General features: G+C 37.2%; 1 protein-coding gene across 1 annotated transcript in view; it reads left to right on the top strand.

Annotated features, from left to right (window-relative positions):
* LOC131689710 (translation initiation factor eIF-2B subunit gamma-like) overlaps positions 1–26,138 on the top strand; it is a 142,117-nt gene extending 115,979 nt beyond the window's left edge. Inside the window, exon 3 of the mRNA XM_058974989.1 lies at positions 26,112–26,138. Within this exon, the coding sequence (XP_058830972.1) occupies positions 26,112–26,123 (12 nt within the window). The 3' untranslated portion in view covers positions 26,124–26,138. The remainder of the gene's footprint in view (positions 1–26,111) is intronic.
* Positions 26,139–27,232: the final 1,094 nt, after the last annotated feature.

Here is a 27,232-nt window from a genome sequence, read left to right on the forward strand (position 1 = left end):
TTTAAAAGAATACTAAATTCACTTAACTGAAAGGTATTAATACATTTTTCACTGTAAAATTTTCCTGGCTTTCGAATAAAAAGAAAAAAAGTACAATAAGTGCCGTAATTTTTCAATTAGAGCTGGTACTAGTGAAAATAACATAAAAATATCCAAGTTGAATAACCCAAAATCATGAAAATAAGAAAAGGTAAGTGTATCATGTCAAAGAACAAATTAAGCAGCTCATCAAGACTAACAATCTGAATTATTAAAAAGATGAGGTTAACTATTATGATTTTCAAGAAATGAACGAAAAATCGTCTGAAATTGTTTAATTTTCAATAAATTACTTTGAAAAGGCTATTTAAACTCATTAGCTGAAACATGTGAGGGCATCACTCAATGCGAAATTTTCTCACCTTTCGAATGGAACTAAAACATTTAAAATACAAAGTATACTTTTAAAATTAGAGTTATTTTAAGACAAATAAGTTTTTTACACTAAATGTTCAATAACTCTGTAACGGTTGAGATTTGATGGTATGTGTAGAACAATTTTTTTCTCCAAATATGGCAGTCTATCATCCCCCGAGAGATTCTTAACCATGAACCAAACACCCTGTATATATATATATATATATATATATATATATATATATATATATATATATATATATATATATATATATATATATATATATTATATATATATATATATATATATATATATATATATATATATATATATATATATATATATATATATATATATATATATATATATATATATATATATATATATATATATATATTAGACTGCCCAGAAAAATAATGAATTTTTGAAAACTCAATCGGCCCACCCCTGAGTCGATTCCTAGTCCCACCAGGAGCTCTTGCACAAAATTTGAAGCAAATTGGACAAGTCTAGCTACCGGACCAACGTTCCTGAAGTTTGTATGAGATTTTTCGACAATTTACATGGAGAAAACCCACTAACTCCCATTTTTGCCGCTAGGTGACACTGTATGCATCGTTTTATCACTGTAAGTGAAAATAAGGTAGATAATTTAATTGTCTACAACTTTGTCGAAGACTGCTAGTCAATTCGGCTTTGTTAAAAGAAGTTATTAAAATTTTAACGAAGTGATGTCTGAGTCAGTTTTCCAAGGGGCCTAGCAGTGCATGGTTGTGTATCATTACTCGATTCCCACGAACTATACATTTTTGTGAAGAAACGTTAGATTTAGCTCAATAGGATGTTCAGAAGAGTTATACCACATAATACGAGTTATGTTTTGGTTGGAAAATTTTAGTTCCAACTGTGACCACATAGAGGGCGCCAACACTAAATTTTCATAGAAGAGAGATAGTATATCGAGATGTTTGGGAGAATTATTGCAAAATGCCTATTCTACAACTTTGTGGAAGACACCTAATTTTCTATCTCTCTCCGTTGAAAAGTTAGTGTTGGCGGTACAATGTGGCACTACAATGTTCTAACCAAAACATGACTCCTATTATTTACTACAATTCTTCTGAACATACTATTGAGCTAAATCTAACGGTTCTTTCACAAAAATGATTAGTTCGTGCGAATTGAGTACTGATGCACAACCATGCACTTCTAGGCCCAATGGAAAACTGACTCAGACATCACTTCGCTAAAAGTTTAATAACTTCTTTTAACAAAGCCGGATATACTAGCAGTCTTCGACAAAGTTGTAGATAATTAAATTATATTTCTTATTTTCACTTACAGTGATAATACGATGCGAACAGTGCCACCTAGCGGTGAAAATGTGAGCTAGAGGCTTTTCTCCATGTAAATTGTCGAAAAATCCCATACAAACTTCAGGTACGTTGGTCCGGTAGCTAGACTTGTCCGATTTGCTTCAAATTTGGAACTAGTACTCCTGGTGTGACTAGAAATCGACTCAGGGGTGGGCCGATAGGGGCCATTTTTTTCCTGTCACTCTAATATATATATATATATATATATATATATATATATATATATATTATATATATATATATATATATATATATATATATATATATATATATTATATAATATATATATATATATATATATATATATATATATATATATATATATATATATATATATATATATATATATATATAATATATATATATATATATATATATATATATATATATAAAAGTCAATGTTTTGTATGTATATGGCTTATGGATTCCCAAATGGCTTAATCGATTACCGTAAAAATTTATACGTAGTAGACATTTGTTATGGAGCGTGTTTATGTGCCATTGGTTGTGGATTTTCTGTCTGCCAGATGGCGCTTCGGAACAAGTTGTATTTTACTCCTATTTTGTTGAAAGTCGCAGCAACGCGCGACGGGTATTAGCTAGTACCTTATATCAGAGCTCACGCATCGCGATAGTCGTGCTGTCATAATCAACAGTCAGACAGCACATATAAGAAATAAAACTATTGTTCAGTATAGTGCCTATAAGCGCAAGTCGGTCCCATTTATATAGGGAATCCAGTGGAACGTGGGATTGTTTTGCGATTATGGGCAGCATATTTGTTGCATAATGAATCATCATCTTCTGATGAATTTAAAAGGTTGTGTAACACTGTGGTAAAAATGGGTTCACACTTATTATCGGCAGTGATACAAATAACTATCTCATCAGTTGGTACATTGGGATGCTTTGAATTGATAAGTGGCACGTATTCTGTATCGAATTAGCTTTGGTCGGTACTACAATGTAACATTTCCAACGAGAGAAAACAAAATGTTACCGGTTATCTTGTACGACTCTCTTAGCCCTCGAGGATTGCTTTCCGAGACCCGGAAGGGAAATCAGTCTAAACCCCAACCTACTGGTCAGACCAACGGCAGCCGGCGGGGCGGGCGCGAAAGGCCTCTTTTGGGTCCTCGAGTCCCACGGTCGTTAAAGAGATGGTGGGGAGGCGTTCGGACTTTGTTAATAACGAGATTCGGGAGTTAGTTTTAAACGTTCTATTACTCACTCTCAAACACAAGATGACGACGGTTTTATGGTTGCTGGATAAGCACGGCGGTGACTGTGACGGTAGTGAGACGGGTCAATTGGAACGGAGCAGGAGTCGTAGCGGAACGGTCAAAGACGGTTGGCAGTTGAGTGACTTTAGCCCCTGCAGCGATGGCAACTTGCTGCAGACGGCGGTCTACCTTCACTGTAGCACGCGGCGGGATAATGCACGAACCTACGTTGGGCAGTGGATGGTTCCCTCACGGTCTTGAAAATCTCGACCACGAGGCGTTTGGGTTTCTCCAGAGGTACAATCACTTGGTAAAATGACGACTAGCTGGACACAATCTAGCGCGGTTCGCAGACCGCCTCGTCCTTGGCGATTAGCATATGGAAGTCGTGGCAGAACAGAATTTTTGACCTAGTTCAAAAAAAGGGTTGAAGTGCAGTATTGTTCAATCGTGTTCAATTAGTGACGATCGTTTACTATGGGTATGCGAGTTTTGTAATAAACTGTATCACGCGGCCTGTGTAGGAGTGCAATGCCACCAGGAGCGATTCTGAACTTCATTTATGGTTCCGGATTAGGGCATCGCAAAATATTTTTTTTTTAATTCTCGAGCGTGGTGAATCCAGGGCTTTCAGGTCAGTTCGTAGGGTATATAAGAATTGTCTTAGATCTGCAGAGCGGGTTGGCTGGCAAAACCTGTGCACTAATGTCTCTAGTCTGAACGAGGCTAGCAGGTTAAATAAAATTCTCTCGAAATCGAAAGATTTTCAGATGAACTCCTTAAAAACCAGAGATGGTGTTTATATGACGGACGAAAAAGATGTTCTTAATTGCCTCTTCGATACTTTCCAAGTTATATCGACCCGGCGTTAACACGCACATTGGTTACCACTGAATCGGTCAAGTGGGCAGTTGACAGCTTTGCTCCATACAAATCACCCGGAAAAGATGGAATACTTCCCGTGCTACTGCAAAAGGGATTTGATATTCTCAAACATGTCTTGAAGAAGATTATGCTTTCCAGTCTTGCTACCGGGTGTATCCCGAAAGCATGGCGAGAAATAACTGTTAGATTTATAGAAGGGCGCTCAAGCTATGAAGAAGTCAAGAGTTTTAGGCCTATCAGCATAAGTTCTTTTCTTCTGAAAACTTTGGAACGGATAATCGATCATCACATCAGGAACGTTGGTTTAGTTGAATATCCACTGCACAAAATGCAACATGCATATCAGTGTGGGAAATCAACGATAACTCTGCTTCACGATGTTGTTTACAACATTGAGAAAGCCTTCTCGCTCAAGCAATCTAGCTTGGGTATATTTCTAGACATTGAGGGTGCTTTAGACAATGTTTACTTCCAGTCTATTCTGGAAGTGACGCGCGGTCATGGGATATCTGCATGTATCTCGGGTTGGATAAACACAATGCTTAGTAACCATTTGTATTTTTTGTTCGTCACTGCGACAGGCTGAGATACGGAAGTTGAGTGTTTGCGGTTGTCCTCAGGGTGGCGTTCTGTTACCTTTGTTATGGAACTTGGTTGCCGACGGCTTATTAAAGAAACTCAATGAGCTTGAATTTCCTACCTACTGCTGATGATTACCAAATACTAATTGGAGTAAACAGGTCTAATATGCCCCCCTTAAGCGAAAATAGCTATATTTCAACATTCGACACAATGATCTCCGCACCAACTACTCAAATTTATTGTTATATTAGTTAGAAATTAGTACCCGTGTCATTTTTTATTAAAAACATACAAGTTTTATTAAACTTTTTTCAAAGATGCCTAAATTCTAGTTTATTCTTTCTTCTAAATTGTGTCAAAAGAATTATTTGGATGAAATTAATAAAATTCAAAAAAAATAGTCAGGTTAATACAATGTTCTTCATTTTAAACAAAATGTATGAACTGGAAAAATGAATAGAATGCATTGAATGAAAACATTGAATAAAATAAGTGAAATGAATGATATGACTAAAATGCACGAAATGAATAAACTGATCAGTGTGAATCCAAATGATGAAACGAATAAAGTAGATTAAATGAACGCAGATTAACAAAATTAATAAAAAGATGCTGAATAAAACAATTAATTAATCCAGATTGAAACGAATTTGAGAACCATTGTATCAGAAAGTTATGAAAAGATTTTGAAAATTTTATCTTCCGAGAACAGGCTAATTAATATACAATGGGATTTCTAGGGCTGTTATCCTTTTTTCTAAGATTATTTAGTGTTTCAACATTATTGATGGACCTTGATTAGTTATCAGGAACCTGGAACGTTCAATTTGCTTTGGAATTCAAAGTTTACTTTTTGGTCACATATTCCCGAAAAAAATTATGCAGAATAGAATTTGCTGGTCTAGTAATTTAACGCGCCATTGATTATAGTAAAGTTAGACAAGGTCACATGACACATTCTTTCGTGACGTTTACAACGATTTGACGAATCTTCATTCGCCAAATATGTCATAACTTTATCAAATGAACGCCTACATCAAAACTTATTACAGATACGGAAAGTAGACAAAATCTCACGAAAGCCCTTTGAACAGAGAGCAAAAGATGGAGAATGCGATTCGTAAAAGAGACAAGTAGATATTTCAAAGCTTGCATTTGAATTAAAATAAATAGTGCGAAGTGTCTAGGCTATGTCGATAGCATAAAAGGCGTGCATTCAGTTGATTATAATGTAGTCTCTTTCCAGTCATCCTTATAGCTTGCATATTGTTTCGTTCGGAATTCTCGTTCAGGAAATATGATAAAATAAGTCCTATACAAACCAATACTGTGAAAAAGAAATGGTTCAAGCTATCAGGATGGGAAAAATTTAGTCAGATCAACTACTGTCCAATGCATAAACTCTGATTGTAATCTTTGCTAATTGACTTGTACAATATGGAAAAATCTAACGAAACAAGTGCTGAATTATTCAATGCCTCACTACTAACTGTGACTTCCATTGAAACTTCAATTGAAGTGTACTCAGTATAGAGCAGATATGGACGACGATAAGTTAGAAGACACCTTGTACTTGCATCCCCCATTGCGAGTGGGGCCTTTGGGAGACTTCTTTTCCCTGATCTAATTCGTGGATATTTTTGGGCTTTGATCCGCTATTTTTCATGAAAGTTCATACCAATACAATGTATGTGCATTTTCAATATCATTTCAAAAAGGTGTTCTTAGTTTTCACATGACATATTTGGGCATATGTTTTATTCAAAATTCACTTGCACTATGGGTAGACAGGTGACCATCGAAATAGTTTTCGATGGTCACCTGTCTACCTATAGTGCAACGTTTCGAAATACCAATTTCACCTTGAAAACAGTTATAGTTTTCCCATAAGGCAAATATTTTCCAAATTTTCTCGGACTACAGATATTTTATTTGACATGTAGGATGTATTATTAAACTTTTTTTCCGCGAGTCTCTTGTACACTAAAATGCAAAGAAAATAATAGGGTAACAGACAAAAAATAGTTTTGTTTTCTCAAACCTTCACAATTACATCGCACACATGAAATTAGCTTGAATAATTATAAAGATTACCAGAGAATCTTATCACACAACTTAGAAATGGATAGAGAAATCGCAAGATAGATGTGAGTCGTGTACAGCGGGGTACGACAATGCGCCAAAATGAAATTTTTTCAACTTTTCGGGATTATATTATATTGAAGGCAAAGTTGTTGGCAATTGAAGATCAATAATTTTGGACATTTTCAATACGCAGTAGGGTCCGACGATGTGTCAAAATGGAATTTTTCAACTTTTCGAGTAAGTCGGTGCACAGAAGAGTCTCAGGTGCACAGTGTTTCCAAGCGGCAAAAAGGTGATCAAAGATGTTTTGACCATGAAGAAAACAAATTTTGAGCTATTGTGTAATTAGTAATTTTAGAACGCAAAAACATATATTGAAAAAAACTACTTTAAAAGATGTTTTGACCATGAAGAAAACAAATTTTGAGCTATTGTGTAATTAGTAATTTTTAGAACGCAAAAACATATATTGAAAAAACTACTACATATTATTAGGCCTTTCACAAATTACACTACACATTTAAGTGGTGTGGTGATTAACAGATTTTATTATAATTTTAATTTAAACTAGAAGATATAGGTAATATGAGAGACATAACCGAAGCGAAGTAGAATACACTTTGGCTGCCAATTCGAATGCTGCCATTTTTGATAACTTCTGCATTAAAAGCTATTTCGATATTTGTTATGATGTATTGTGCCCCGTTGTTGTGGTGCATTTTACCCCTGTACAGGTGCGTTTTGCCCTGCCCATTTTTCAAAGAGCAATTTATGATGATTTTCAAAAAATTAATATTATGTTCCTGTATATTTTGTAAAGCGATTGTGATTTCAGAGTAAAATGTTGGCTAAATGAATATCATTAATTAAATTATGCCAATTGATAGTCTATAGCTAAGTTATGATTATATTTTCTTAGGGGTGTATTTTACCGCGACTACCTCCACATATGCTTGCATTACATTCACATAAATCACTTGCGACGCGTTTGAGCAAATGGAATGTCGGTCATACCTCGAAAATTTCAAACGTGCACCCGGGACACATGCGGTGCAAAATTGAAATGTTAGGTTTGTTTCAAAGTTTCGAGTGCCACTAGATTATTTTCACCCACTAGATTATTTTCAAATGGATAGTACTACTTTTACTACCCACATTACCTATCGGCCCTGATTATTGAATATTTCATTACACATATGTATAGTGGGATCAAAATGCATTCGTCTTGCTGAATAGTTTTAGAAATAGGCCTTGCGCGTAGAATGTCATCATTAGACTTAAGGCGAATGTCCTATACATAATATGTTCAAACCTTCACCAAGCAGGTTTCTTATCTTGGAGTTTTCGCCATATCCCTGCAATTTCCACGTTTAAGAATGACCAACAACGAATGTAGTGCCAGGACATTACTTTTAATGGATCATTTCACTAGTTGAACTACGAAATAAGTAAAATCATTTAGCAGCACATAAAATAAACCGGGCTTAATGTGGATGTACAAATCCCGTCATACATGCAGCAGTTATACAATTAACCTGTGTTTAATAGATGTTTAATTTACATAGGTGATATGTAAAAAGTTGTCCCAGTTTACCCCGGCAGAAACATATTATATCAGTATCCAATAAGCCAACATCATCTCCTTCACACAACCCAACAACCAATGCTATTAAAATCTTCAATCGCACTACCGCCTGCCAAAAGAAAATTAACCAAATGATGAATTTATCAGAGCCCGCTACGCATAATGTAAAGAGCAAGAGAGCGGGGTCTCTCGCACACAACCACTCCTTCGAATGCGTACAGTTGCAATACGCGTATTAAAAAAAGAGCGTTCTGCGATGTGTGCTGATCATCATTGTATGCACGCCATGCTTGTGCATCATTAGTTGGAATGATGCCTGACGGCAGTCATTGAATATATTCTAAACCGAAGAGCTTGAGCTGACACAAAACGTAGCAGCTACTACGAGGTCAGAAAGCAAACTGACGAATTTTCTCTTATGTGCCATTTTTATACCTGGCGAAGTTCATTGGATAAGAAAGAGGCAGTCCTAGCAACGCTCGCTGCTTGGTTGAATTGTATGGACCAATCAGCGCAGATAATTACCACCTTTACAGAATACATTATTTTCGTTATCTAGACGTACATTTTACGGAATCAAATACACTACACGTGCACATGTTTCCGAGCAGATAGTGCGAAAATAAAGCGATTTCGATCAGTACAGTGGAAGTTATTCGCATTTGAAAACTGGGAAAATATCGCAGCAAAAATTTTTGAAAGGAGACTCCCATATTGAAACGTTAGAAGTATTCTACTTCAAAAGAAGAATATGCATATTTCCAATCTCTGTTTTCCTTTTCTAGTTGGGAAGCTTTTAGCCCCCTCCTCCGGTTCTTCTCTCCACTATGTAACAAGATGCTTCATGCTTCCTTGTTTTACTCTTAAATATGTAGTGTAATTTATGAACGGCCTCATAATAGAGCTTTAGTCGTTTTTTGAATACAGTGAAGACCTGTTTTTATCAGCCCTTTGGTGAATTTTAGACTGATAAAACGATGACACTGACAAAATCGGCACATATTTTTTCTGGTTCTGAAACGAAGTCGAAACGCAAACACCTGGACTAACATATTTTTTCTTTTTTTTAATAAACTGCAGCGGTTAATATATTCTTCTTTAGTCCCTCGACAAAGTCTCATAACCTGTTCTGATCATTTAGTAAAAATGTCCCTTAAGGAGGTCTTACAGTACAGTATTTTTATTTTTGTATATTTTGCATCACTAAGATAAGAAAAATATGCTATGAATGAATTTACTCGATTTTGACTTGAACGTAGGCTAGAGCTCACCAAACGTTTTTGATAGTATTTGTTTTACAGATTCGTATTACTTTGTCTGCGGAAAATTGCGGCTTCCATACCAAAATATTTTTGGACATTAAAACATTCGATAACTTCTAAAATGTAAGAGATACAAATAAGCTTACATTACAAAAATTCTGTATTTTTATGCAGAATAAAATCTTGGAACATTTTGAAATTCTACAAAATTACCAGGGCAAGTATTCTGAAAAAAAGCAATTTTCAGGGGTATATCAAAGCTATCTCCACAAATGTATATTAAAATCGACAGATAGACACATAGTCTCTTAGGCGAAGTTAATACTTAAGATATTCTCAACAACTTATCCATGTTAAATCACATACAAACTTTAAACCATTTGTGCTAAAATATGGTGCAACCTATCAAATTAACCTTTTGCAAGGTTGAATGAGATCGTATAGTGATTATTTTTAGATCGGTTCTACGGAATTCCAAAATTTGTGCCACCCTAATAGACACATTGTCTCTTCAGCAAAGTTAAAGCTCAACAACTTTTCCAAAAAAAGTTTTTTTTATTTTCATAAATGACCAAACGAAAACTTGCTTCTCAGTTTCAGAGGGATTAATCACCCAACTAATACTTTTTAAATGCTAAAAAAATATAAACAAACATTGCGGAAGACACCATAGCTAAAAATGTTTTTTCGTGGTTCAAAGAATTTCTTTCACCTTTTTGACACTTTGGAAACACTGTGCACTGGTGGATCCTCCTGTAAATTGAAAATGTTCAAAACTATCGGTTTTCAACTGCCAACAACCTGCCCTTCAATATAAAAAGTTCGCGAAAAGTTGAAAAAAATCTATTTTGACGTACCGACGGTACATTGAAAATGCCCAAAACTATTGATTTTCACTTACCAATAACTTCTTCAATATAAAAAACTTTCCCCAAAAGGTGAAAAAATCCATTTTGACAAATCGTCGAACCCCCTGTGTATTGAAAATGTCCAAAACTATTGATTGTCAACTGCCAATAACTTTCCCTTCAATATAAAACACTCCCGAAAAGTTGACAAAAGTTTCCCTTTTTCAAATCGTCTGACCCCCCCCCCCCCCCTTTGCATAGAAAATGTCCAAAACTATTGATTTTCAACTGCCAACAACATGTCCTTCAATAGTTATATATTTCTAAACAATTGAAAGTTAACCGCATCAACTTCAACTCCAATAAACGGGAAAGTAACGCAAAATGTATCGCGATAACCACCGATGAATTATCAACGATGACGATGAATCCGACGATACATTATCGTTAACGGAGTTTCCGATGACGTTGAAGGCTAACGTTATCGACGATGACGATTAATTATCGATTAACAACCCTGGTCTCGACAAACGACAACCCACCTTCAGGTCCGGTCGGGGTACTGACACATACTTCGCGGAACTAGAGAGGTCTCTACCTGACCGCGATGAACATTGTTTGATAGCGTCACTTAATTTGTCGAAGGTCAACGACACCACCATACTACGCACACTAAAGAAATGGCAGATATGTCGAAGAATGATAAACATCCTGAACAGTTTCTGGCCGAATGAACATTCCAGGTCAACGTGGAGGGGCATTTGTCGCCAGCACATCCGCTGGAAAATGGTGGGCCACAGGGCTCAGTGCTTTCTGTTACGCTGTTTCTCGTTGCTATTCAACCTATCTTTCGCGTGGTTCCAAACTCCGTACAGATCTTGCTGTACGCTGACGACATTCTGCTTCTAGTATGGGGAAAGAAAGACCAACTCCTTCGGAAACTTCAATCCGCAGTGAAAGCCGTCGAAAAATGGTCGAGAAGTGTTGGATGGTGGTGTAACTGTTCCCACGCAAACGCTGCTGAAAACCCTCGGTGTTACCCTCGACCGATCGCTCAATTTTAAAGCGCATTGTAAAATGACGAAGAAGGCTTGTGAATCCAGGCTGCGTATCTTGAAGATGATCGGTGCCAAGTTACCTCGTGGTCATCGTGCGTCTCTACTGCAAATCGGGTCAGTAATTGTTACCTCTCGACTCAGAGGAGGAGGTGCCGTCATCCAAACTCTCGCACCTGCCTACAACAGGATGGTAAGATTCGCGTCCGGAGCATATGCCACGAGCCCAATCCTAGCCATTATGGCTGAAGCAGGTATTTTGCCGTTTGATCTAATCGTTCTCCAAACCATTGCACAGTGGCGGATTTCCCTAAAAACCTGGCCAAAATTCGAAAATGGTTTTGATTGACCTGCAAAGGTACATACCACGTTTTTCTGGGGATGCAGATTACGATTTTGATGTCAGATTTTCAAAATTCAAAATGGCGGATGCAAAATGGCCGACATTTTAATATAAATATAAATAAATTTTCACGAAAAAATGGTTTTAATGGTTCCAGTATATGCCAATGACGTTTAAAATGTATCGAATTTTATATGGTGTGTAGTTAAATGATAGAGTTTTTTGATTTATACGCAATAAGATGTTTGGGTATCTAGATGATGTAACTTTTATGAGAATTGATGTTATTTGTCATTTCAAACTATGTATTTTGAAATATTATACAACATAGTTAAAACTTTCCAACTCTCTGTACGATTATTATTCAATTGCTGTCCAATCCATATATTTCTCAAAGAACGAAAAATAGTATTTTTTAATTATAGAAAATATGCCGATTGTGCGACGAAATGCTTGGAGTTTCTTCTCTCCACTATTTAACAAGATGCTTCATGCTTCCTTGTTTTACTCTTAAATACGTAGTGTAATTTATGAACGGCCTCATAATAAAGCTTTAGTCGTTTTTTGAATACAGTGAAGACCTGTTTTTATCAGCCCTTTGGTGAATTTTAACCTGATAAAACGATGACATTAACAAAATCGGCACATATTTTTTCTGGTTCTGAAACGAAGTCGAAACGCAAACACCTGGACTAACATATTTTTTCTTTTTTTTTTAATAAACTGCAGCGGTTAATATATTCTTCGTTATCGCGATACATTTTGCGTTACTTTCCCGTTTCTTGGAGTTGAAGTTGATGCGGTTAACTTTCAATTGTTTAGAAATATATAACTATTGAAGGACATGTTGTTGGCAGTTGAAAATCAATAGTTTTGGACATTTTCTATGCAAGGGGGGGGGGGGGGGTCAGACGAATTGCCAAAATGGAATTTTTTGTCAACTTTTCGGGAGTGTTTTATATTGAAGGGAAAGTTATTGGCAGTTGACAATCAATAGTTTTGGACATTTTCAATACACAGGGGTTTCGACGATTTGTCAAAATGGATTTTTTCATCTTTTGGGGAAAGTTTTTTATATTGAAGAAGTTATTGGTAAGTGAAAATCAATAGTTTTGGGCATTTTCAATGTACCGTCAGGGGGTTAAAATAGATTTTTTCAACCTTTCGCGAACTTTTTATATTGAAGGGCAGGTTGTTGACAGTTGAAAACCGATAGTTTTGAACATTTTCAATTTACAGGAGGATCCACCAGTGCACAGTGTTTCCAAAGTGTCAAAAAGGTGAAAGAAATTCTTTGAACCACGAAAAAACATTTTTAGCTATGGTGTCTTCCGCAATGTGTATTTATATTTTTTTAGCATTTAAAAAGTATTAGTTGGGTGATTAATCCCTCTGAAGCTGAGAAGCAAGTTTTCGTTTGGTCATTTATGAAAATAAAAAAAACTTTTTTTGGAAAAGTTGTCGAGCTTTAACTTTGCTGAAGAGACAATGTGTCTATCTGTCGATTTTAATATACATTTGTGGAGATAGCTTTGATATACCCCCGAAAATTGCTTTTTTTCAGAATACTTGCCCTGGTAATTTTGTAGAATTTCAAAATGTTCCAAGATTTTATTCTGCATAAAAATACAGAATTTTTGTAATGTAAGCTTATTTGTATCTCTTACATTTTAGAAGTTATCGAATGTTTTAATGTCCAAAAATATTTTGGTATGGAAGCCGCAATTTTCCGCAGACAAAGTAATACGAATCTGTAAAACAAATACTATCAAAAACGTTTGGTGAGCTCTAGCCTACGTTCATGTCAAATTCGAGTAAATTCCTTCTTTAGCATATTTTTCTTATCTTAGTGATGCAAAATATACAAAAATAAAAATACTGTACTGTAAGACCTCCTTAAGGGACATTTTTACTAAATGATCAGAACAGGATATGAGGCTTTGTCGAGGGACTAAAGAAGAATATATTAACCGCTGCAGTTTATTAAAAAAAAGAAAAAATATGTTAGTCCAGGTGTTTGCTTTTCGACTTCGTTTCAGAACCAGAAAAAATATGTGCCGATTTTGTCAGTGTCATCGTTTTATCAGTCTAAAATTCACCAAAGGGCTGATAAAAACAGGTCGTCACTGTATTCAAAAAACGACTAAAGCTCTATTATGAGGCCGTTCATAAATTACACTACATATTTAAGAGTAAAACAAGGAAGCATGAAGCATCTTGTTACATAGTGGAGAGAAGAACCGGAGGAGGGGGCTAAAAGCTTCCCAACTAGAAAAGGAAAATAAAGATTGGAAATATGCATATTCTTTCATTTGAAGTAGAATACTTCTAACGTTTCATTATGGGAGTCTCCTTTCAAAAATTTCTGCTGAGATATTTTCCCAGTTTTCAAATGCGAATAACTTCCGTTGTACTGATCGAAATCGCTTTATTTTTGCACTATCTGCTCGGAAACATGTGCACGTAACGTTTAACCATGGTATTCGTAATCGATTATTGAAATTTGAAACCTTTGGTGATCACTTCTGTTGCCCTCATTGGTTTTCAATATGAACGACCAAAATTATTTACGTCTTTTGCGTTCCACTTTTGATAACGGGGGTGCAGCAGTAATTAAAAGTGCGAGTCTAAATTTCAAACTCCAAATCCTATAATCAGTCTTCATCTCCACTTAACTAAAGTTTACTCAAAAAACCTGTTTTTATCCACGGTGCAATTGTGCCTTTCTCATTTCTCTAAACTATGGCACGGAGGCTTTTTATGTTCAACATAATTGTGGAAATGTCTATTACATTCCTAGTACACCTTTCACTTATACACAATGGCATGCCAGCCACGAACTTGATGAGCTACGTGTCGACGGTGAAACACTTGAAACAAAAAAATATCATACTCCATTAGTCTAACCAGCATTAGATCAATGTTATCTGCTTGCTAACTCATTTTGTCATGCGGGGGTGGATATGTGAGGAGGGTGAAAGTCCCATGAACGAACGACTCCCCAGTTTAAATTCGTATGCTTTGTGAAATAGTGGTGGTTTAAAGATGATGGAGTTGAAAGGGAGGGGTATGAGGGCTGGATGGGGTGGTGTTCTGAGGGGTGATTTAAGGAGATTTTTAAAGGAGGGGAGTGAACAGTAGAGGGGGGGGGGAGTGTAACCCCTCTCCGTAAACCATCAACTACGCCCCTGTTAAAATCCAGAAACCTTATGCGAGTCGAAAAAAAAATTTGGCCGGGATTAGGTTGACGTTTTTCAGAGTGATTGCATAACCTTTCTATATGAGAAAGGCAAAAATGTGCCAAAATCCAAAAAAGTGAATTGTCGTCAAATTTTTTTTCGAGTTTGCTTCAAATCTCGACGTTTCATGCACCTTGAACACATTTAGCATCAAAAATAAAAATTCTATTTTTAATTTTTCCTATAGTTTATATGAAAAATTTCTGTGTGGCCGCACTCTGAAACCCATAATTCCGGAACCAGAATTTCGATCGATCCAAAATTCAATAGCAGCAGATGGGAAGGTTGCACCTTTCATTTGAGACTAAGTTTGGGCAAATCGGTCCAGCCATCTCTGAGAAAAATGAGTGACATTATTTGACACATACGCACATACGTACACACACATACACACATATACACACTCTCCAGAAGTAATACCGAGAGGTAGTTCTTGGGAGGAATGTTGGCGGAGCCCAATGGGGTTTAGTCGGTATTAATGGCTGGTCACCATTCGAGCCCGACACGCCCCCAGTGCACCCCGTGTGGTAGATTGGACCCTAGCAATAGCACGTGTACTGGGCTAGGACGTAAAGGTCTTCTCCATTGTAAAAAAAAAACACATACACACACATACATACACACATACAGACTTTTTCCGATCTCGACGAACTGAGTCGAATGGGATATGACACTCGGCCCTCCGGGCCGGGATTAGGTTGACGTTTTTCAGAGTGATTGCATAACCTTTCTATATGAGAAAGGCAAAAATGTGCCAAAATCCAAAAAAGTGAATTGTCAAATTTTTTTTCGAGTTTGCATCAAAACTTTCATTTGAGACTAAATTTGGGCAAATCGGTTCAGCCATCTCTGAGAAAAATGAGTGACATTATTTGACACATACGCACATACATACACACACCTACACACACACATACACACATACACATACACACTCCCCAGAAGTAATACCGAGAGGTAGTTCCTGGGAGGAATGATGGCGGAGCCCAATGGAGTTTAGTCGGTATTAATGGCTGGTCACCATTCGAGCCCGACACGCCCCCAGTGCACCCCGTGTGGTAGATTGGACTCTACCAATAGCACGTGTACTGGGCGAGGACGTAAAGGTCTTCTCCATTGTAAAAAAAAACACACACACATACACACACATACATACACACATACACACACACACATACAGACTTTTTCCGATCTCGACGAACTGAGTCGAATGGGATATGACACTCGGCCCTCCGGGCCGGGATTAGGTTGACGTTTTTCAGAGTGATTGCATAACCTTTCTATATGAGAAAGGCAAAAATGTGCCAAAATCCAAAAAAGTGAATTGTCGTCAAATTTTTTTTTCGAGTTTGCATCAAATCTCGACGTTTCATGCACCTTGAGCATCAAAAATAAAAATTCTATTTTTAATTTTTCTTATAGTTTATATGAGAAATTTCTGTGTGGCCGCACTGTGAAACCCGTAATTCCGGAACCAGAATTACGATCGATCCAAAATTCAATAGCAGCCGATGGGAAGGTTGCACCTTTCATTTGAGACTAAGTTTGGGCAAATCGGTCCAGCCATCTCTGAGAAAAATGAGTGACATTATTTGACACATACGCACATACATACACACACATACACACATACATACACACACATACACACACATACATACACACACATACACACATACATACACACACACATACAGACTTTTTCCGATCTCGACGAACTGAGTCGAATGGGATATGACACTCGGCCCTCCGGGCCGGGATTGGGTTGACATTTTTCAGAGTGATTGCATAACCTTTCTAGATGAGAAATGCAAAAATGTGCCAAAATCCAAAAAAGTGAATTGTCGTCAAATTTTTTTTCGAGTTTGCATCAAATCTCGACGTTTCATGCACCTTTAACACATTTAGCATCAAAAATAAAAATTCTATTTTTAATTTTTCCTATAGTTTATATGAGAAATTTCTGTGTGGCTGCACTCTGAAACCCGTAATTCCGGAACCAGAATTCTGATCGATCCAAAATTCAATAGTAGCCGATGGGAAGGTTGCACCTTTCATTTGAGACTAAGTTTGGGCAAATCGGTCCAGCCATCTCTGAGAAAAATGAGTGACATTATTTGACACATACGCACATACATACACACACATACACACATACATACACACACACATACAGACTTTTTCCGATCTCGACGAACTGAGTCGAATGGGATATGACACTCGGCCCTCCGGGCCGGGATTGGGTTGACGTTTTTCAGAGTGATTGCATAACCTTTCTAGATGAGAAATGCAAAAATGTGCCAAAATCCAAAAAAGTGAATTGTCGTCAAATTTTTTTTCGAGTTTGCATCAAATCTCGACGTTTCATGCACCTTTAACACATTTAGCATCAAAAATAAAAATTCTATTTTTAATTTTTCCTATAGTTTATATGAGAAATTTCTGTGTGGCTGCACTCTGAAACCCGTAATTCCGGAACCAGAATTCTGATCGATCCAAAATTCAATAGCAGCCGATGGGAATGTTGCACCTTTCATTTGAGACTAAGTTTGGGCAAATCGGTCCATCCATCTCTGAGAAAAATGAGTGACATTATTTGACACATACGCACATACATACACACACATACACACACACACACATACACACATACATACACACATACAGACTTTTTCCGATCTCGACGAACTGAGTCGAATAGGATATGACACTCGGCCCTCCGGGCCGGGATTAGGTTGACGTTTTTCAGAGTGATTGCATAACCTTTCTATATGAGAAAGGCAAAAACTTTATTGGTCAATGAATAGTTTACAATTATCTACACTTTTTTGTTTTCTTTATATACATTCTAAATGAAACTCTAGTGCATTAATATCTACAGCATTATTAATTTGGTAAATAAAGGCTATATAATTTATAAATAGTTTTAGTATCTTATTTTTTTTCTTGTTCACTCGAAGAACTGGTCTGAGCAAGTCATTTAACGTCTGTTAGATGGAAAAATAGCAGATATTTTTATATTTAATATTCTCCACGCTTCCGCGACTCTCGGACATTCTGAGAATTTATGCAATTAATCTTCAGATGCTACATTGCAGTGGGTGCATATATCAGTGTTGGATATTTGCAATCGGAACATTATTTTATTGTGATTAATTAACAAATAATAAAGGCTTCTTTCTGTTGTGTCAAGCCTCCGAGAGCTTATGTTACGCCAGGCCTGCTTCTGACTCCTGGATTTTGGGTCATAACTTTAGGAACTTCAATTGTCAATCTGGGCGGCAAACTTCAGATTGTCTAATTCAGCGAGCCCTTGGACTCCCTTATGCCATTCAGCACCACGACTCGGCTCCTTTGTGCCAGTTAGCACCGCAACTCCCTTCTCATTCAATTCAGCGATATTTACTCGTTGAGTTCCCGACTTGTTCGCGAACTACTCAGTCTAGTCCCGACGGTGGAATTAGCTTATTCCGACGGAGAGTTCCCCGGCGAGAGAAGTTCTCCCGAAACCCCGCCAACCAGCCAGGTGTCGAGGTCAGTTCGGCGATTCCGGTGGAGCAGAGCGTCCGGTTCGCTGGTGCCCCGACGACTCGCGACTGGTGATGTCTAATCGCGGTCTATTCAGTCTAGTCCCCGGCGGTGAATCTAGCTTACGCCGACGGAGAGTTCCCCGGCGAAGTAAGTTCTCTCGATATCGATTCTTCTTTGGTTTTAGGACCACAATTTTTTTAGCCCTATGGCTCCCCCTTGTTCCATTTCGCTCTACTTTCCCGATGAGCCATTCAGCTCCCGCCCTCACTTGTTCGCGATCTACTCGGTCTAGTCCCCAACAATGGATCTAGCCTGTTCTCCTGAAACCGAGCGGTAGATTTCTCCTGATACCGATGTTCGTTTCTGTGAGCCATTTAGCTCACCGCGTCGTCCCGATCTACTCGATCTAGTCCCCGGCGGTGGATCTAGCCTACTCACGAGCTACCCGGTAGGGTGTCGGGGTCGGTTAGGCAATTCCGGTTCACAGGCGCCCCAACGATCCAAATTCGGTGCTACGTCACGCGCTACTGAACTGGTCCCCGGCGGTGGACCTAGACTACACAGTCGGAGAGTTCCCCGGCGGCGGAATTTCTCTCTAAACCCGATTGGTGGCTTCTTGTTGGTCTCTTCGTCACTTCCTCTGCAGCTCGGAGAGTATGGTCGTAACCAATCTGATGACAGCGTCCCAGGTATGTTCGTCGTGGCATATCTCTTCGACGATATTGTCCACTGTCATACCAGGTATACCTCTACGAGCTTCTTCGAACCTAGGGCACTACGTGTTCCGGTGTCTCCTGCACAGTCGCACACTTCGGGCAAATGGGTGACGAAGCATGTCTAAACCGATGCAAGTACTTCTGGAAGCATCCGTGCCCGGACAAAAACTGCGTCAAATGTAAGTTCACCTCTCCATGCTTCCTATGCACCCAAGCCGACACATTTGGGATGAGTCGATGGGTCCAACTTTCTTTCTCCGCGTTGTCCCACTCCTGCTGCCATTTAGCCAACGAGTCCGCTCGGACCAGTCTCCTTGCGTTACGTGCATTTCTCCGCTGCTAGCATTCCCCGTCCGCCACCAGGGCGATGTAGATGGGGATCATCCCGGCGATAACGCATACTGCCTCCGACGATATTGTTCTTTAAGCACTCGCGACTCGTACGGCTATCAGCCGGAATGTACTGTTTAGCTTTTCACGGTTCCGCTTGGTTTTCAGTGCAGCACCCCAGGCAGGAACCCCATATCGGAGTATCGATGACGAAACAGTAGATAGCAGACGTCTTGTGCTGCTTCTCGGGCCGCCGACGTTTGGCATGATTCTCGCTATTGCGTTCGTTGCCTTCGCCGATTTTTCACACGGGTAGTCAACGTGGTTGTTGAAGCTCAACCCGACGTCGATTATCACACTCAATTGATTCAGTGCACGCTTCGATGCAATCACGTGCCCTCCGACGTCGATCTGCATCCGCTGAACTGCTTTGCAGTTGCTGACCAACAACACCTCTTTCTTGTGGTGAGCTATTTGTAGCTCGACCCCGTTCATGCAGCTCTCGATCGCGTCTATTGTCTCCGTCAGCGACACCTCCACTTCTTCAAGTGTCTCACCCATCACCGTTAGTAACACGTCGTTCGCGAAACCCACGATTTTCCTAGGCAGCTGCAGCGTTAAGACCCCATCGTACATACCGTTCCAAAGAAATTGACCATCTCCACCCCCCCCTATCCTAATAAAATTGAACCACTCCTAGTTAATAAGCTTGTAAAATGTTCCGCTAATTTAATAATTAATTACTCCAACAATCTCCCTTCTAAAAATCATAAAGTGCATTGCTATACAAAGAACACACAAAATGACCCCCCCCCTAATCTTACGAATATTATATTATCCTCTCTTGTATATGTATAAGTTAGCTGTAAAATTCCCTTAGTTTTTTTTTATTTATTTATTTCGTCAATCAAGTGTAAACTACATTATACAAATATTAATTGCTTATGTACTATCCTGTAAACTATTTCTATGTACTATGATGCCGTAAAGAGTTGAAAAACTATTTTAAACTTGTTCGGGGCATGGTAAGGTCAATACTTTCACAATGCTCGTTATACACAGCCATCATCTGGTTTAGTGGTCCGAATTTAGCATAGTCTGTACGGTGATGACCTATCGCGAACAAATTTCTATTGCGTAATTGACGAGTAGGAGCATATAAATTTAATTTTGACAACATTTAAGATGAGTCAATACGCTGCATGACGATATCGTTTAGAAAGAGATCATAGCATAGTCCTGACGTTCTTTCAATGTTTGAATATCTATCAACATACAACGTGCTTCATAAGATGGAAGAGGGAATACTGTCCATCTTAACTTGCGTAGTGCATATAATAGAAACTGTTTTTGGATTGACTCAATTCTCACTTCGTGTTTTTTTATGAATGGTGACCAAACAATACTACAATATTCTAAAATAGACCGAACATATGCTACGTAAAGAGTTTTAATTGTGTAAGGATCTTGAAAGTGATATCCGAAGCGTTTTATAAAATTAAGCATATTACTAGCTCTATGAACAATTGTGTTGTAATGTTCCACAAATTTTAATTTTTTATCTAAGATAACTCCTAAATCTCTTATTTTATCGCATTTCTGAACGGTTTGATTACCTAATGTAATTGACACGGAAGCCGTGATTTGTTTTCTGCTAAAAGTCATGAGATTACATTTTTTAACATATAATTCCAGTAAACATTTACAGCACCATGTATAAAAGATTTTGTGCTTCACTGTGAAAAACATTATAGTCATTATTATTTCTAATTTCTAAAAATAGCTTCATATCATCCGCATATATGAGAATCTTAAGGTTTTTTAAAATAAGAGAGATGTCGTTGACATATAAAATAAAAAGAAGAGGTCCTAAATGTGAACCTTGAGAAACCCCCGAAGTAACTTTAATTATATCAGATTTCATCTCATAGAATTTTACTATTTGCTGACGATCTGTTAAATACGACTTAATCCAATTGAGGAGTCTCATCTCGATTCCCAATTTTTCAAGTTTGAATATTAACATGGGAATGTCCAGCTTATCGAAAGCTTTGCTGAAGTCAGTGTAAAGAGCTTCTATATGATTTCCTTTATCCATGGCATTTAACGAGTAATCAACAAATTCTAAAAGGTTTGTACTAGTTGAACGGCCTTTAAAAAACCCATGTTGTGAATTTGTTATTTTATGTTTGACTTGGTTGAAAATGGTTTTATTTATGGTGGATTCGAGAAGTTTGGGAAAGCAAGACAGAATGGCAATTCCACGATAATTGCGAATATCAGTTTTTTTACCCGATTTATAAATAGGTATTAAAAAAGATTTTTTCCAATCTTTTGGGAAAATACCAGATTCTAGTGACTTATTGAACAGCCAGAATAAAGGTGACGTAAGCTCAGTTGCTAAATTCTATATGAAAGCAGGTGGAATTCCATCAGGTCCTGAGCCTTTAGTGGCATCTAGATCATTGAGACCTGACATGATATCTTGAACATTAATGTGACTGACACCAACATCCCTTGAATAATCAGGAAAATAAGAAAAATATTCACGATCATTGTCTGAATAGTTAGAATAAGTTTCATGAAAAAATGTTGCGAAGAGATTACAAATATCTTTTGAAGTTTCACCCTCTTTCCCATCGAAAGACATTTTTGATGGGAAGTTGCATGAATTCAACTTAGTTTTGATGTAATTAAAAAAGTTTTTTGGGCATAACTTGATCTCATTTTCAGTTTTTGCATTTTATACAGTTAGTGCCGAAGAAATAGCCAAAGTTAGTTGGTTACGAATGTTAAGGTATTTTTCCAAATTATCCTGATTATTGTGTTTTCTGTAAATTTTGTGAGCTTTTTGCTTCCGATTTTTCAAATTAATAATTTCCTTGCTGAACCAAACTGGATTTTTGGATTTATGATTTCGTCGTTTTTTCGTGAGTGGAACTTCCTCCTGTATTATTTGCCATAAAATATTATAAAAGATCTCCACTGCACATTCAACGTTCACTTGATTCTTTAAAAGGGACTACCAATTAGCACTGCTTAATTTATATTTAATATTTTCATAATTTGCTTTTCTATAATCGAAGACGTCCTCGAAGTCACAATCAATGAAATTATGATTCTTGTGCACAAAAATAGAGAATTCTATTGCTGTGTGAAACGTTTCATTTTTCCATAAGGGAGAATGAGATTCATCAACACAGAAATCTTCATTAATGTTTGTTAATAGCAGATCTAAATAACGATTGTGTTGATTTTTTATATGGTTTATTTGATTGAGTCCTAGCAATGCAATTTTCTCAAACATATATTGTAATGTTTCGTTTTCACCAACGACAGGAAGTAGAATGCTCTCATTTTCAGAGTCAGGAATAAAATCTAAGTTGCGCTGATTAAAATCACCATAAATATGAACTTTAAATTCTGGAGGAAAATTAGAGATTATTTCTTCAGCTGCTTGAAAGAAAATCTCATATGTTGATTTGCAAGCTAGATCCGGTGGAAAGTACACTGAGACAAAAAGATGGGTGGGTAATGTCGGAGACATAACCGGAGTGAAGTAGAATACACTTTAGGATGTTAATGCGAATGCTACAATTTTGACTATATTCTGATAGGTTATATTAAAACCAGCCATTTCGTTATATCTAATGGAAATACCGAAATATCGGTACACGTACATCGAAACCTAAAATATTCCAACATATTTATCCTCATATGGTAACCCTGCAAAGAGCATTAAATGAGAGTGGATCAATTAATTTGGCAACAGTAGAGAATCGTATATACTTGTACCTTTATTTCGCTATTTCCATTAGAAATACCGAAATAACTTATTTTAATAAAACCTTTCAGAAATTAGTAAAAATTGCAGCATTCGTATTAACAACATAAAATGTATGCTACTTCATTTCGGTACTGTCGTTGACATTAGCTACCCATCTTTCTAATCTAAAACAGAACAATTGTTTTGAAAACCTAATAATTGCATAACCTAAGACGATTTAAAGCTACACTTTTGTGAAATCTCAACCGAAAACAATATTAGGTGTTAGTCCAACGAGCTTTCTGTCCCGTTGTTGTTGTAAATCATTAAAATGTTGAACATTTTTCAAAGCGTTATGATTGCGATTACGGGGGGAAATGTTGGTTGAATTATATTCATTAAATTCTCCCAATTAATGTTCTATAGCTAAACTATGATCATATTTCCTTAGGAGGCGCGTTTACCCCATGTTTTCATAAATAATAATATGCTCGAACCTTAACCAAGCATGTATCTTAGAGTGGAGTTGTCACAATAATGGAGCTTTTCATTTTTGAAGCCGCGATATTCGCAAACAAAATAAGTAAAAAGCACATTGCGTCATTTAGCCGCACACAAAATAAGCCGGGCTTAATGTGGATACAATAAATCTGTTTTCCGGACCGTTATTTAATTGAGTTTATAACATGATGATACGTAAAACTTTTTTTCACTTTGCTCCGAGGACCAAGTATTTTAAATTTCCCCTGGTAGTGCAAAAATGCTCTATAAACATGTAAATAACCTTTCCGAAGTAACTCGTATCAAATCATGAACAGAAAATCATATTATCAGTATCCAATAAGCCATCTCCTTTACACAACGAAACAACCAGTACGCATTACGGTTTGCCGGAGGAAACAAACACACAGATAAATTCACCACGGTGCACACTGGAACGCGCGTCGGGGTGAATTTATCTGTACAAGCACCTGACACCACATATAATTTAAAGAACAAGAGAGCGCGGTTCTCGCACCAAACCACCCCATCGCCAGTCCATTTATTCAGCTCTGAAAAAAAATAAGTGTTGTGTGCAAGACACGACCACGATGACATTAAAAATGCAGCCAGTTTTATGAGCAAGAAATATTATCCGTGGCCAAATTAAAACCCGTTAATTCCATCGACTGTTTCAGAACTACACACAGGCATGCTATTCTTCACTAGAGATAATTGTTGAATTTTTAAATTAAAATCGATAACCTATAGTGTGATAAATTCAAGTTTTAAAAAATGTTGTTTCAAATCCATGAAATGGGAACATAAGTTAATGCTGCTCACAAACAAAACCTTACATCTATCTTTAAATTCCTGCTATCAAATCAAATGTTTGCAAGCACGATAGAAAAATAACTGGTCATAAATCAAATTATTCGTAAACGAAGAACGTTTAATATATGTATCTTTATATATTTGGTGGTTTAATTAACATTAACTCTGAAATGTTTTATATTTGGGGTCCTAAAAAAACGATTTTAAGGGAATCATTCAAATTAACTGTTTTGTATGTGGGGTCCTGAAAAGGACTATTTGTGGGATACACAAACACGCGTGCTATGGAATGAAAAATACTAAACTAGCTAAGGGCTTTTGGTTTAACAAAAATAACATGCAGAATGGAACAATTAATCAGCTGCAAAAAAAGGTTTGCCATCTCTTCCAGCCGCACGTTACTTACATCAGATAAATACTTCGAAATGAAAAGAAACAACCTTTCTCTTCAGCATCTAATATGAAATACTGATAACTTGAAACGTGACATCGGCTTTTATCACTTTCGCACTGATGATGGAAGGACTGCCTTCATGCAGAATAACGAAAAAATATTTGCGGATTCTTTTTGGTACGGCTTTCGCTAGCTGGCAATGTTGCCACATCCTTCAATTTTCTGAAACATTGCAGAATTTTGGATTATGTTTCCGAGACTATTTTTAATAAATCACAGGTTTTCGCTCATTTCAACCTGAAAATGTACTTTAAGTAGCTGCACATTTTTGTATTGTTTCGGAAGGATAAATTTAAACAAATAACAGATTGTTGCAAATTTCAGATTGTCAATATACGCGCAAGCAACAAATAACGAATATAAACTGCGCAATTAGATTATCGCTAGCAATGATTGGAAATATTCCAATTTGTTCTTTATTGCTATAGCCCTTAAAAGGGCTTTTAATTTAACAATATTAACATGCAGAATGGAACAATTAGTCAGCTTCAACTGAGGTTTGCCAACTTTTCCAGCCGCGCGCTATTTACATCGGATCACCCCCAGCGGTAGCAGCGATCAAATGCAGCACTCATTGCAGCTCATTGTCAACATGCATGATTGCTACTGCTGTTCTTTACGGCCCGACGTTTGACGGGAGAATGAAGTCGGTCGAGAAATGATATTCTTTAAATAGTCGATGGTGACGTCATTCATAGAAGCGTAGTGTGCTGGGTGCTCAAATCTGTCGTACGAGACGCTATAGGCACGATGTTACTTGTCTGGCAAAAGAGCAACAACTGATTCAAAACGGGAACGCGGCACATTTATTTATAACTTTTCGTGTTCGTTTGAATTACTAACCTGCTCCCTATTGAGGGGATAGATTGACTGATGTATGGGAGTTTTCACGTTTTTGAGATCTGTTCATTTTTGCTTGTTTTTCAATAGTGTGATATTGAAATACAAAAATTGTCACGTCATTTCATAATTAGAATCATCAGCGCCTGGCGGCAATCATGGTATCTACAACCTACCATCGAAGAATGTGCTGACATGAAACGTAGCAACTGCTACGCTTACAACGTCAGAACACAAACTAACGAATTTTTCTTGTGTTCTCTTTTTATATCCGTCACAGTTCTTTCGATGAAAAAGAGGCAGTCCCAGCAACGCTTGCTTTTTGAGCAAATTGTACCAACCAATCATGGATCAGATAATTACTACTTTCATAAAATCCATTATTTTAGCTATTTTTAGTAATTGCACATACTACCGAATTGGATACAAAATTGTTGTACATATTTCCAATCCGATAGCGTAATAATCTTATTTTTTCATTCAGTACGAAGGCAGATATTCACGTTTAAAAAATCGGGTAAAATTCTGGCAGAAAATTTTGAAACGGGGCCCCTATATTGAAACGTTAGAGGTATTCTACTTCAAAATGTGGATTTCATCAGCGATATGTGCTTTAACCCATACATGTTCAAATTCTTTGAATTTTGGTGAGACAATAAGATCGGAATTAAATATAGATGAAACTGCGATGAGAACTCCTCCGCCTGACATTTTTTGGGTTAGTCGTAAATCACGATCATCTCTAAAAACATTATAGTCACTACCAAAAACCTCTTCACTTTTTACATCCTCATTCCAACTTGTTTCGGTACCTAGAATTATCGAAAATGAGGAGCCTAATATATTCTTATGGATTTCGTTCATCTTTACGGCGCTCCTCATTCTATTAAAATTTTGACAGTAAACCAAAATTTCAGTGGCTTTCGAAGAAGTTGTACTGTTACCAGCTGCGTCATGCTTGTCCTGGTCTGCCTCTGAGAAGTGCGTTAAAATTGGCGAAAACACGAACGTTCACAGGAGCAAGATGAACAATGATGTTGATTGTTATGGTGATTGTTGTTAAGACCATTGTTGTTTCTATTGCAAATGCTCTTTCTGTTGTTGTTGCTGTAACTGCTGTTTCTGTTTTCGTTGTGGTTGTTGTTATTTCTGTTGTAGTTGTTGTTTCTGTTGTAGTTGCTTATTCTGTGATTATTGTTGTTGTTGTTGTTGTTACTGCTGTTAATGTTATTGTTTCTGTTTCCGTTGTGGTCGTTATTGTTTATGTTGTGCCTATTTCTATTGAAATTGTTGGTGGTATTATTGGACTTGTAGCTGTTGTTTTTGTTGCTATTGTTGTTGTTTCTATTTTGGTTGTAGTTGTGATTATTGTTATTGTTGTACTTATTGCGGTTCCTGTTC

This window comes from Topomyia yanbarensis, chromosome 3 (assembly GCF_030247195.1).
Source record: "Topomyia yanbarensis strain Yona2022 chromosome 3, ASM3024719v1, whole genome shotgun sequence".
NCBI lineage: Eukaryota > Metazoa > Arthropoda > Insecta > Diptera > Culicidae > Topomyia > Topomyia yanbarensis.